At 40.6% G+C, this 13,676-nt stretch overlaps 1 protein-coding gene across 6 annotated transcripts in view; it reads right to left on the bottom strand.

The window, feature by feature from the left end:
* LOC108548455 (longitudinals lacking protein, isoforms A/B/D/L) overlaps nt 1-11,219 on the bottom strand; it is a 41,363-nt gene extending 30,144 nt beyond the window's left edge. Inside the window, exons 1-6 of one of the 6 annotated variants that reach the window (XM_017901384.1) lie at nt 10,891-11,219; nt 7,985-8,182; nt 6,706-7,094; nt 6,339-6,585; nt 5,841-6,018; nt 2,996-3,136 (exon numbers count right to left, since the gene is read on the bottom strand). In XM_017901384.1, coding sequence (XP_017756873.1) covers nt 2,996-3,136; nt 5,841-6,018; nt 6,339-6,585; nt 6,706-7,094; nt 7,985-8,158 — 1,129 coding nt within the window. In that variant the 5' untranslated portion in view covers nt 8,159-8,182; nt 10,891-11,219. Of the gene's footprint in view, nt 1-2,995; nt 3,137-5,840; nt 6,019-6,338; nt 6,586-6,705; nt 7,095-7,984; nt 8,183-8,785; nt 8,881-8,965; nt 9,064-9,719; nt 9,855-10,890 lie in introns of those variants that run through there. The other 5 variants (XM_017901388.1, XM_017901389.1, XM_017901385.1 and 2 more) reach the window with 5 other exon arrangements.
* Nucleotides 11,220-13,676: the final 2,457 nt, after the last annotated feature.

The raw sequence follows: 13,676 nt of genomic DNA, 5'->3' as shown, positions 1-13,676 counted from the left end.
ACCCCCCCCCCCAACCCCTCTCCCCGTCCTCTCCTAGCCCAACCTAACGTTTCTTCCTCGATAATTGACTCAAAATTGCGAGAACGAAATCCTATACAGCATTCACGTAAGAATATCCATTCCTCTCTCTTTTACTTTCCCATCTCGCGTATTAGAAAAGAACTCGTTACCGCCAATCGAAATTCCCCAGTGGTCTCTCCAAAGGTATCTCTCTCCTCCACTCCTCTTTTCCTTTTCGCCTTTCGACCTATCCTAAGCTGTTTTATTAATTCTGGACCCGTAATTGGTGTTACAAAAAAATCGAATCGTACTGCTCCATACGAAACAACGAATTACTTTCTCTCCCGTCAAAATTTCCAGCCACCGTACACATTTGCTTTTTTTTTCTTTATTTCATAATGCCGTATGTATCTAGCTGTACGAATCAGCTTTACGCTACATCTGCCAACGACAGCTGCACTCACGGTGGCTACAGAGCAGATGCATCAACCCGAGAAAACGACAGCTGCACGTCTCTCTCTCTCTCTCTCTTTCTTCTCTTTTTCCTTACTTCTCTCGTCTCTTTCTCTTTCCTATTCGTACATATATATATATATATATAAGCAGTGAAAATTTACATATAAAGCTGTCTCGTTTATCGAAGTAAAAGAATCCGAATACGATTCGCTATACGCTTAAGAAAAAAGACTGAGCTGTATCGCGTTATTTCTTCCTCCACGTATTTTTCAGTAATACGCGCGACTCGTGTTAAAAATGTAATGCACCGAACAAGTTTCGCGAAATATCGACAAATTCGTTCAACTCGTCCTGAATCGTAAATTCATTCTCGCCGAATCCTCGACATCGCGGTTATAAAATACTTCTGTAGGAGGGTTTATCGAGCTCAAGGCTAACTGGTATATCTTCGTGAGAACTCGTGCAAGCGTATTACTTTACTCCCACAACGCATCTACGAAAACCTCTTATGTCGCATACAATGACCAAACTAAACTATTTCGATTATTCTATAATAATCGTTTTCACTCGACCTCGTCTAACACCACTCTGCCCTCTAATACAACGAATATATATCATACCAGGGTATATGACTCGATGACTTCGATTAAAAAGATTTGCCATTTCTTTGGCTGAACAAATCGATATATCTTGCAAAGTGCAGAGTCAACTGACCCTTTTCGCTTAAAATTTATAACTTACGCGTTCCACGCGTCTATCTTATTACGATATACAAACTCCCACGTTTAAATGCGTATCGATAACGAAGATGTAACCGTTTAAAACTAACTTGTCAATCGAGATTATAAACCGATCGATTAAGATAAATTAGTTGAACGTTGGTACGGATAATATCGTACGTCGATGCGGATCAAATTTAAGGACAAAAATACGATTCACATATTTGCGCAAAATTTAAAAGACCATAAAAAGCGATACGCGTAATTTTCACGTAATATTTTGTCTTATTCATCGTACAAAAACATCTGATTAACACCTTAGAAAGACACTCTGGAGAGATCCACCATCACCTAAGCCACATGTGTCCTCCGAACCTTCGATTCATCGATAACCGCGAACAACAATTGTTACAATGTCCCAAAACTTAATCGATTTTAGATCGATAAACGAGTCAACGAAAATGAGAGCGTATCAAATTGTTGCAAAACGTTACATCGTATATATCGTGACACGATTACTTTGACAGACGCTCATATATCCATTTCCTAAACCAAGCACGCAACATTTCTATTCTGCATTACTGCTTTACCTATCCCTTTTCTTGTCTCGGTCGCGAACTCTCAGCCCAATCCCTTCTCATCGATCGTCTTTCTTACTACGTCCTGTACAACGTGTACGTAATCACGAAGAGATTAACGTAAAAAAGCAACACGCAACACGAAGATATCATAATGAATGAATAAACATACATACATACATACACACGCGCGCGCGCACACACACGCACATATATATATATATATATGTATGTGTACGTACGTACGTACGTATGCGAGTGTGTGAGTGTGTGAGTGTGTACGAATGCATGTGTGTGCATAGACTACTTTTCCTTCGTTACACACACACGCACAGAATATGAAAGAAGCGAGGAGTTTCGTGTTTCCATTGGTGATACGATGGAGAGAGCGTAATCCACTCGGTTGACGTTTTTCTTGCAGAGGAGAGAGAGGTCGCGCAATATCGCGTTGCGAGGCCAACGATAAAGACTAGCCGCAAACAAAAAGGAAAAGGACGAATAGGGAAGGAAAGTACTATTGAACGTGGGTATTACCAATATATCTTATTATACCGCCGACCGATATATATCGCATCTATGAAACGTATCGAAAGAACGACGATCGCGGCGAATCCTGCGTCAACCTCGTAACGTGGTATCACGATAAAAATAAAAAGGTAGAAAGAAAAAAAAAAGAAAAAAATACTAAGTATTTGGAAATTAACGAGAAGCTACATGCCCTGTTTAAAAAATGAAAAAGCTCCTTCAGAGACCGTGCTACTCTTGAACGTACCGGCTGCCTCGGTTGAACCACGTTATTCGACAGTGAAAAGAAAATATAAGTCCTGTCGCACTTGCGCAATAGGCACTTCTCGTAGTTGAACGCCTACCACCACACAACACATCGTGTATCGTTTCTTAAATATTTTGTAGAAAAAAAAGACTATCCAATTTTTAAATTCGTCTTTCTAAATTCATCGTTAGACTGGCAGTGATTGAAAAAAATCCATATGCACATAGCTCGCCCTATCTAAAAATTTTCAAATATATTCGAAATATATATATATTTATTTCCACATTTGATCCCAAACCGATCAATTTGAACTATGTTCGTCCGTTTTGGTCTTTTCCTGTTTCATTTTTCCTCTTTCGCTTCCTCCTCCTTATCAACGTTCAAGCGTAGGTAAGAAGTTGCACGTTCAGCACGAGTGCCTATTGTTACAGCGGGCAGGAACTAATAAAAAATGATGTGGATGAGCCTACCTTGAGAGTCGCGGTGGGCCTGGGCGGCCTCCTGGGCTGCAAGAAAGACTTCGTCTGTCGTTCCTGGAGCTCCTGCCACCGAGCCCACAACTCCTCCCGCATTACTTCGATCGCCGGTAACGTGCCACGCACCTATACCTGCTAACGAAACAGACAACAACCACACTCGTAAAACCTTTCCCCCTTGGTGATCATGGTAAGGCCAAACACATTTTCTATACGCAAAATAAGACAAAATTAAGTACGAAGAAAAACAGTGTAAACACCGTATATAATTGGCATGGCTGTGCGTTTCAAATATATGCATGTGTGTATATGTACACGCGAGCTCGCACATATATACATATACATACATGCATACATATTATATATACATATACACAAACATACGTACATACATACATACATGTATGTATATATGTGTTCGCGTGTGTGTATATTAGGTATATATAAAAATCAATAAAATACTAGGAACGAAGGATAATACTTTATTATTCTCAATCTCTTTCCATTAAAACGAGAACAAAGCAAATTTTTCGGATTTTCAAAGCGTCCGAAATAGTGAAATACAGGGTGGTATCGGTGATATCAGAAATCATACATATTCTCTTATACAGAATAAGTATATTCGGCAGTATCGCGTATATAATAAAGTAACACGGCACATTCCTAACTGAACACCCCGGTTTCCCGTCGTCTTTGCAAGAATAATATTCGGCAAATAACACGAAACATCTTACAATTTTATTAAATGTATCAGCGATCAACGTGCACATTCATACACACATACGAGAACATACGTCAAATTCTTGATATACCTTGAGTATTTTTTTCCCCTAATTAAACGACTATGATAACACTTAGGACAAAGTAATACTGATCGTTTCCAAGCTATTTCACAGTCTGACATTTTGTACACAGTTTATCGTAACTTTATCTCTCACGGTGATGGTGTGATTGAATATAAACTTTAATTACTAAACCGTAACAGAGGTAACACGGCTACAAAATGTATTGAACAATTAACGAGATCTCGATTGATGCTTAGATATTATCGGTACCCTCGATGACGATGACGACGACGACGACGACGACGACGACGACGGCGATATACTCTCTCACGAGGCTCGGCTTTTAAATATTATTTCGAAACGAGGTTATCTCGTGCTTAGGGTATGTCTAAACGTATATTATCCATCGTGAATATAGCATACCTCGATGATAGAGAAAACTAAACACGTGACTGTTTGGATACGATATTTTAACATATCGATATAACCGAGGAATCGAGAATCGAATCGTAGATAAAATCTTAGGCCGCACATTCTTCCGAATGCACGTCATATATAACATCACCACGACATATGAACAAAGGAATCACGGTAATCTATAAATACCGAGCATTTTCTTTCTTTTTTTCTTCACGCGACATAAAATACATATATGCTTCTCACGTACAATATCAGTCGAAAAAGTTTAAGTTTGCGATATGTGTAAAAACGACGTTTCGTACCAATTTCTTCCTTTGAAATAATCCAAAGAAACTGGAACAAAACACGCATAAATATCATCCATGAAGAAACGCAAGAAAATGAAAAATAACTCAATGTGAATTGGTCGTGCATCGTTGTGTTACAGTCAAAATTTTCTATAGAATAGGAAAGAAAGAAAACGTTATACAACCATACACGCGCGACACATACACGCGCACGCGCGCGCGCGCGGGGTAACGAAAAGATGCAAGAAAACAGAGCAGAATAGAATCGAACAAACTGTGTTCTATCGGTCAATGGCATATTATTTTCTTTGCTGCCGAATCTCCATGATGTCGAACATCATTACATAAACTATACACGTAAAAGCATACATCACACTAAGGCTGTCTAGGCTGGATCAGGTTACTAGGTTGTTGTCTCCATCTCCTTCTGACGACGTTCAACTTTTTCAAATAGAATTGCAGAGTCGAGCGATTAATGCCATACATCTCTGATGCCTGAGTGGTGCTAACCCCCTGCTGTAATATTGCGTCCAGGGACATTTTAACCGAGTCTAAACTATACTTTCTGCCCTGTTTCTTTTCCAGCGATTTAAGCAACGCGCCTACGTCAACATCTGGGCGTGGCCGCCTCACGTTCGGCCCTTTTTTACATTCGAGGAAATGGGACGCCCAGAGGGCACCGCCATCACTACCCACCAAATTCCCTCTCGACCGAGACCGCGCTCCCGCCCCCCCACCTGCAACGAGGAAACCCAAGCTAGTGTCGGCCGATTATTACACGATCCGTTTAACATTTAACAAAACAAAAAACGAAACGTTCGTGTAATTAAACTTCAAGTCATCAATCATCGAGTTCCTTCCTTCAATATAATTCAATATTTCAAATTCGATATACCTGCGTTACAGCGATATATAACATTTATCTCCTATCCTTTTATAACTCTTATTTTACTCGAATAGAAAATAGAATGGAATAGAAAAATCTACTTCGATGCAAAGTTTCTTTGAATCGAAGTTTTACTACTGCGATACATACATGCATATCATTTGCACAACACGGTATGATTTCTCGTTTAATTTCGTATGGGAAACTCGCTGTATGTGCGAGAAATATATTTTACATATATACACGCGTCTTAAAGGCAACGATCGAGAATTCGCAACGTATGTGCACAAAATTTGAAATCGACTCGCTTAACGCGAAAATTCATGAAAATACCCTGTATTTCGCTACTACGAAATATAAATAAAATATATATATAGAGAGAGAAAAAAAAAAAAAAGAAAAAAAAAAGAAAGAAAGAAATCAAATAAAATATAAAAAGTATACACGTTCGTTCAACTTACCAGGATGTTGTGAGGGGTCGTGGGACGGACCGGCTCTATTATTATCCTGTTCCATCTCGTTCAAATCGTTCATATCATCATCCAACGTCAGATCTTCGACGCTTTCTTCTGGATCTTCTAAATATTCAGACTTTGGCTCGATCAAATTATCATTTGGTTCTGGCTTTTCCAACGGCAACTATGAAGAAGAAAGCAAAACTATTTTACAACAAGCCTGTAAAAAGCCTTTGATACACTTATTTACATAAAAGTGATCAGAGAAAAAAGAAAATAAATAAAACAGTGAGGGAGTAGTTGTTGTTATCGTGTATCGCACCGTTTCCACTCTATAAGATCAGTTTGATATGGCATCGAATAGCAGGATTATGTGCGATATCATTTGCTCTACCAACGAGCGAAAGAAACAGCATATTACAACAGTTTCCATTAAGAAACGTTGGTAAATGATTAATGTAATTGTACCGATTAAAATTCAACATCGAATTTCGTAAAGCTTACCTGCAACATTTCATCAGCAGGTTTGGTCAGCTGCGTCATTAAAGCTGATCTTCCTCCTATTGTGTCTGTCGAGTCTGCATGTGCTTTTTCATCTGCCACGGGTGCAATTCCAAGCGCAGGAACACCCATTTGTTGGGGCATATCGCTTGAATTCGACGCTTCATGATTTTCAACAGAATTATCATCGCCTATACTTCTTCGTCTAAATCTTTTTCTTTTCCTCGAAGTAGGACTTTGTGAACCTTCCCTGTGAAATTAACGAAAGAAATAATTTTATATTTCGAAAGATAAATTCCAAGATTTATTCGAATATTTCGTATCAAATTTTGCATACAATTTGTCTCGTACACATCCAGTGTATGCTTACCTCGAGGAAAGACCCTTAGGTATTTGAGGACTTCCCGAGTCCTCCGCCAAATCCCCTATGGAACCTTGTTGTGCCATACCCTGCCTAGGAACTTTGTTCTTTTCTATTGTAAGACCGGAAGACGCATGTGGAATGTCGGTTGGTTGTGCCGTTGCTTGCGGAACTACCTTTTGCTGCCTCGAGTCTGTTTTGTTACTCCCACTTGTTTTACTTTCTGATAGACCCTTAATTTGCAAAGACTCAGCAGCTTTAAGAAGTCCTGCCAATTGGTCTTGAGAAATATTAACTTCTCCCCTGTACATGTAGTCCATCATTGCTTTTAATTCTTTAAACTTAACATCTTTTAATATGAAGACAGGATGCTTGTCGTAATGTTCACTCAGGAGCACCTACAACGAAAATATTTCCATTAAAATCCAATGTACCATTACACAACACAAATTTATCTTATCTACTAATATTTATAATAATTAAACCGCGTGGATTTGTAAATTTTTTCATACCAACTTAAATATATCCAACATAAATTATTAAACGCGATAGCTATAGTCATAAATAAGACTATGCTAAAATTAACAAATAATAGTTGTATTCGAATTCTCATAGAAAGTAAACGAATATTTCAAACGAGTATAAGAAATTTAAATATTAGTAACTGATGGAATTCAATTTCCTAAATGAATAATGTCTATTGCTTCTTCGTATACACCCCTCCTCCCACATCAGGGTAAAATCCCAGGGCAAGTGCCCTGGAAATCAGCCATCTTGCTTTCTCTGTATTGATTACCAGGAGGAACCAGGAGGGGGTTTGGGCTTTCAGTCCCCCTGCCTCTCTGGCTTCTGCCCAGGCAACGTTCAACAGGAGCAGCCATCTTGTTTCGATTTAAGGTTCCCCCCTTTTTTGTTTCAATTCCAAAATTCAAATTATAATTCAAACTATGATGAACCAATAGAAACGTTACACATCGATACCAACAAAAACCTAGACTTTGTTGTGTAGCTAGTCCTTTCTTATGTATTCGACCTTCTACGTTATTTATCAACACGCTAACTCTGTCATACTTTGAGTATAGAAAAATTAATAACAAATACAGCTACTTAAATAGCTGGGGGAATGGGGGTCCGAAAAATCTAAATTCAAACCGACGTGGCCTAACCGTGAACAATGAATAAAATATAAATAATAATGGTAATAGTGATAATAGTAATAGCGAATATAACAATAGGAACAACAAAGATGGCGTTAAAACTAAAGTATTACAAGAAATGCACTACTCACCTCAAAAAATGGACTGCACGCAGATAGAACTACTTTATGGGCTTTCAAGTACTTCCCCTCTGTCGCCAGCGTGCAGTCTACAAGCGTCCCGCTTTCAAGAAGCGTGTCAAAGTTTTGGATTAATGTACTCTGATGATTATTCCACCTAAGGCAGAACTGCTGGTCGTCTTCCATTTTTCTGGCTTCGTTCCCTCGTTACTGAACAACCAAGAAAATATTCGTGGTAATGAATAGACCAGCAGACAGATCTGTTTGTCGTTCAAGATGATCGACCGTGCCTAATGCTATCTATCTATGCTACGCCCGGCTAACACGAACATCGAGACCGACAATTTGAAAGTACAGAGCACGTTTAAGAATATTTTCTATTATCTCGACTGATATGTATAACCGCGATAAAAGCTTCGCGAGGAAGCACCAAAGCTTCCAAAATGGCCGTACGATGGAAGCGCGTCGGTCGAATTGGTCTTCTGGCCTTTTCCTTTGTGCGTGTCCTCATAACGGTAATGGACGATTTGGTGGGGATGATGCAGGAGGACGCGCAAGCACTACGCATGTGCAGCTGCGCCCGATCTGCGCGTTTGACTTGCGCACTAGTTCGAGACCCCTGGAATTCAGGGACGTCTGCTGGATATCCAGTACCCCCCAACAACAATATGAAATTTCCGAAAGAAACTTTGCAGGTCAAATCGGTCGGGTCGAAAAACAATGTTCAACCTAACAAATCCCAGATTGGAAAACAAAAGGTAGACGAATGAAAACAAAAATGTAAAAATAAAGAAAAAGGGAAGTAAGAAGTACCGTTTTAGTACAAGGTACAAACACAAGAACAATCCTGTACGCGTCGTCGATTTCAAATATAAAGATGCAACGCTAAAACATTTAACGAGCGAGACACGTTTCTAATTTTCCGATTATTAACTGTCGTGCAATGCATTATGCAAGGTACGAAACACCACTTGAAACTAGAATCACACGTACATTTCGGTGCGATCACTGAAGAATCACGTTAAATTGTACGGCACAGGTAAGGAGAATAATATAATTTACGTCACCGAAGTTTACATCACTGACGCGCAATAAAATGGAAAATCGATTACTCGCTTCACATGCGCAACGCGTAAGTATAGCACTGGAGGGGGCAACGTAATGTAAGTATACGCGTGTAAAGATTAATACGAAATAAAGCGAAGTGCATTCACCACTGGTTACGGACGGTTGCGTAATCTATTTATATTGTTATCTGGTATTGAATATTACGTCAGATGGCGCCGAGCAACGTGTACGAAACGAAAACAAATTGGCGACAGATAATTTTTCCAATCGAATCTGCCAACCGGTGAAAAAGAACGATGCACTTTCCTCACACCGCCCCCAGAAACTAGGAGAGGAGAGGAGACGTGGATCACAATATGGCCGTCTGTGAGGTCGCGCCCGGACAAAATGGCGATAGAAGAAAAAGCTCGGAAGGGAAAGGATGATTTAAAATTTATCTCTGCTACGCGAATTTCCCGTTAAAGCATTGTCTGGACGAGAACATCAAAATCGCAAACATTCGCTTTATTGGGAAATTTTTCTTAAACACTTAACTAAGGAGAAAATGTTTTCCTAGAAGTATACAAGAGGATCCGCCCGCGCCATGTCACCCTACCTTTAAGATTTTCCAGAATTTTCTTGGGTGTTTCGACAGATTCGTGGATATTATAAATGATTGACTACTTGTTATAACACTCACCTAATACGGGATATAAAACAATCTAATATCACAGCAACAGGATGGGTGAAAAGTGAAAAAACTGCGTAAGCGTCCGAGCTTGGCGTGCGCCTCGAGCGCTGCCCTTTTCAACAATGGCGTAGAGCCGAACGCCTACTCGCTTGCCTGTACGCCGACCGTCAGAGAGCGCAGGCTTCCCCGGAAGAGGGAACGAGAGAAGGAAAAACGAAAGAAACCTAATGAGCATGCGCTCTGCTCCCGAAAGCTATGATGATCTTGCCGTGATTGGAAATTACGGATAGAGGACGCTAACCGACAAACGTATATTTCTTTTTTTTTTTTATTTTCGTCTGATAATTACCACAATTATTGCACGTTTAACACAGAATTGACGTTATCATAGGAAAACGATTAGATATAACGATTTCGTTCTGACAGAAATGTCCCTTTTTATTCTATAAAATCGTTGAAAAAGTATTCGAAGCCAACAGTAATATAGAATTATCACAAGTTGAAGCAACCAGCATTACAAATCATAATTTATCGATTCTCATTTTTCATAATTTAATTTATTTAGTTTCTAAAATAATCGTACCTCGTAGCATACGAGAATAAGAAATACGTCGGTATAGACGATCGTGTACGGAAGAGAAAGAAGGCGAGATGAAGAAAACGAGAAACGAACGACTTTTACATTTGAATTGGAATATTTCTCGAATATATCTAATCGACGATAATTCATCGATCGTATGGGAATAAAAGATAACAACGATATGTACGTATATAATTAAAATTCACTGTTATAAAGTGTTTGGTACGTCATTACCGGCCCTGGATCGTAACCTAGCACGCGTACGTAATGGCCGACTTTACAGACTTGGCCAAAGCAAAATGGCGAAAACCGTTGAAAGGGAAAAAAAACTTGGGAAATAAACAAGACTGTATTGTAAGTAACGGAAAATTGATCGAAAGGTTGAGAGAAAGATTGGTTTTATAAGATTTGGAACGGCATAAATTAACGCTTTCACACGAGATCACTCATCTACGTTGAACAAAACCGCATCTTATTCCCCCGTGGGTTTAACAAAGCGACCTGATTTTTCACGAACTTTTCACGACGATAATAACGAACCATACGAAATAGGATATAACGATTACAGGATAAATAAAGAAATGCGTAGAGATTACTCACCTATATTGGCACAATCTAAATATCACAAGAGGAAAACTTGGAAAAAACTACACGTCTCGTCCTCAGGGCACACTAACCGAGCGCCGACGCTTCTTTTTACACAATGGCCGTACTTGTACGCGTTAACGATCGACCCGCTCTGCGAGGGGATAACCGGGATGCTCGGAAACAGTGTGCTTCTTGTGGGGAGACGCGGCGCAGAAAATTAAACTTGACGTTGTGCGCATCAAGATACGAATAGTGGGGCAAAGAGAACGGTCGGTTAAGACAGGAGCGTCGAAAGACTTTTAGAACCTAGCGACTACTTTCGCGTTCTATAGAAGAACGATGAATAGAAGCGAGAAAATATTATCGATGGAAAGGTGACTCGTAATGGTTGATTTCTTTTTACTGGAGATAGATGATGAATCTGTAGATAGGTATATTCTCGATGAGGAAATTTCGGTGTGAATATCGTTATAAAGGGAATAGAGGGGAAAGCAATTTGTGTGGTTATATAGCGTGGAATTTAAAATCGTGCCTGTAGAAATTGTTTTCATTGCTGGAAAACGAGATACGCGGTACAGTTTGGCGCAATATTGAACTTTTCCGAATGGAAGTATGATTGGAGAATAATTTGCGTGGTATAAGGTGGAATAAGGGGTGGAAGAAAGTGGAATAAGGGGTGGAAGAAGGTGGAAGAAGGTGGAAGAAGGTGGAAGAAGGTGGAAGAAGGTGGAAGAAGGTGGAAAAAGGTGGAAGAAGGTGGAAGAAGGTGGAATAAGGTGGAAGGAGATGGAATAAAGAAATTGAGAAGCCGTAGAGAAGAAAGTTGATACAATCCTGATTTTTGCCGGTTCAACATTATGGCAATTCGCGGTGGTGGAAGGGGTTCGCGTAGACATAGTGGGGAGGAAGGCAGATTTCCGTTCAGGGGCGCGTTTACGGCGTAGCGCAGCCGGCGGGAGAGGCGAAAGGCGGCGCGGGAGAAGTGGAAAGCCGGGAAGAGAGAGCCGACGAAGGGAAGAATCGGGGTCCACAACAAAATCGCTTAATCGCTTTGCGCCACCGTCCGCAACGGAACACGGGTCGTCCGCCGCCATCACGGTGCCCCCTAGTGTGCATTTATGTCTTTCTCTTTTTCCGTCTCTCTCCGTGATTCGCTACGCCACTTCGTGCCGCGACGTTTTCACGGGCAAACCGAGAGTGACAACTGGCAGTCGTCAGCGCGGTACGTGCTTTACGCGACGACTGACAATTGTCCGTGTGTCATCGCGTGAACACGCGTTTTGTGGAAATACTTCGTAAGACGTGTTTCTCCGGATAGTCGTGTATACCAAGTGTCATAACTATAGCAAAAGTGAGTGTCTTCTGCGATCCTTGGCACGGAGTTGCCAAACATCAGCCAAAGTTTAGCTCCAGTGGTGATTTTGTTCGTGGGCCAGGTCATGGTAAGGTAAGTGTAACGATACATTTACACTATGATGGTTTGGTTGGTTGGAAAGAAGGAGGGCCGTGTAGGTTACATCTGGTGATTGTTGGAAATACTCATTGATTCCGATCGAATGTAGGATTAAAGATAGAAGAATAATAAGATAGAAGAATGCGCGGTTAGACTGGCGGTTATCTTGAGATGTTTAGAATGAAACGGTGTATAGACGGGATGACAATGCGAGTGGAAAAGTTGATTCGTATCGGATCTGTCAATGGATCTCCAAAGGAGGATGGTAAATTAAAGATTGGGTAGGAATATTGCGGTGTTAGAAAGGATCTATTAGAAAGGAGATTCGGTATCAGGTTTACGCGTGCTCGCGCGTATTGTTTTGACTTTCGACCACTTGGACTATAGTTGCGCACAGCTGGTCAGTTGGCGTGTGCGTACTTGCATAGAGACATACGTGACACAATGATCCACGGCGTTTAACGACCTGTCGCATTCGGAAAGACGAATTAAACGTCCCTCCACGCGCGCCTCGTGGCTTCTCTCCATGAGGATTTGGAACAGTTGCCGCGTGCACGTTCGAATCGCTGTCGCCGATTACGGTAGGTCACGTGTACGATAACTGTCCAATAATCAACGATTACGTATGCGCAGGAAACACTTATTTAATGTTTGCGCGTTCGGTATAGCTATGCGCGAAGGAAAAGACAAGCAGTGTCTGGTGTTGGGGCAAAATTACTGGTAAAATGCAAATTATACAACGATTACGCAAAACTTTGCACAAACTCCGTTTCCGTTTCCATTCCCGTTTCGTCGTTTTCTTTCCTTCGTTTTATCTTTCACGGACAGAAACTTTTCTACGATTACCGGCGTAAATATCTTTGTACTATTTATCGCCGCGCACTGGTCATCGATCTATCCTCCTTTCTAAAACGTATACGCGATATATACGATATATCGCGCGTATATACGTCAAACGTCGAGTACTACTCTATCGCGAACGGGTGGGGTGTGGGGCGGTGGGGGGAAGGGGCACGTGCGTTTAGTTGGAATCGCGGTGAATTGGAAACTAGGAAAACTAACGCGAAATATGTTTCGACAAAGATTATTATGTTTCGGCAGCGATTTCGTAAAAACTGGGTAACGCGCGTATTCGTTGGTTAGAGATATAGAGCGGCGAGTCGATAAATTTGAAGATTTTTCCGCCGAATTTGATTCTTTTCTTAGGAAAGATGGACGATCGGTATAAAAGCAAAGGTAGATAAAAAGTATGGAGAAGCGTAGGCGCGATGCTTAATCGTAGACGTTAATCGCGTACGAGTAGAAATAATTTCGAAAATTATCGATAAAACGATCGCGAGAGTCG

Source organism: Eufriesea mexicana, unplaced genomic scaffold, assembly GCF_001483705.2.
Source record: "Eufriesea mexicana isolate 0111107269 unplaced genomic scaffold, ASM148370v2 scaffold1523, whole genome shotgun sequence".
NCBI lineage: Eukaryota > Metazoa > Arthropoda > Insecta > Hymenoptera > Apidae > Eufriesea > Eufriesea mexicana.
Note: the sequence above shows the minus strand (reverse complement) of the source record. Positions and strands in the feature narration are given on the sequence as shown.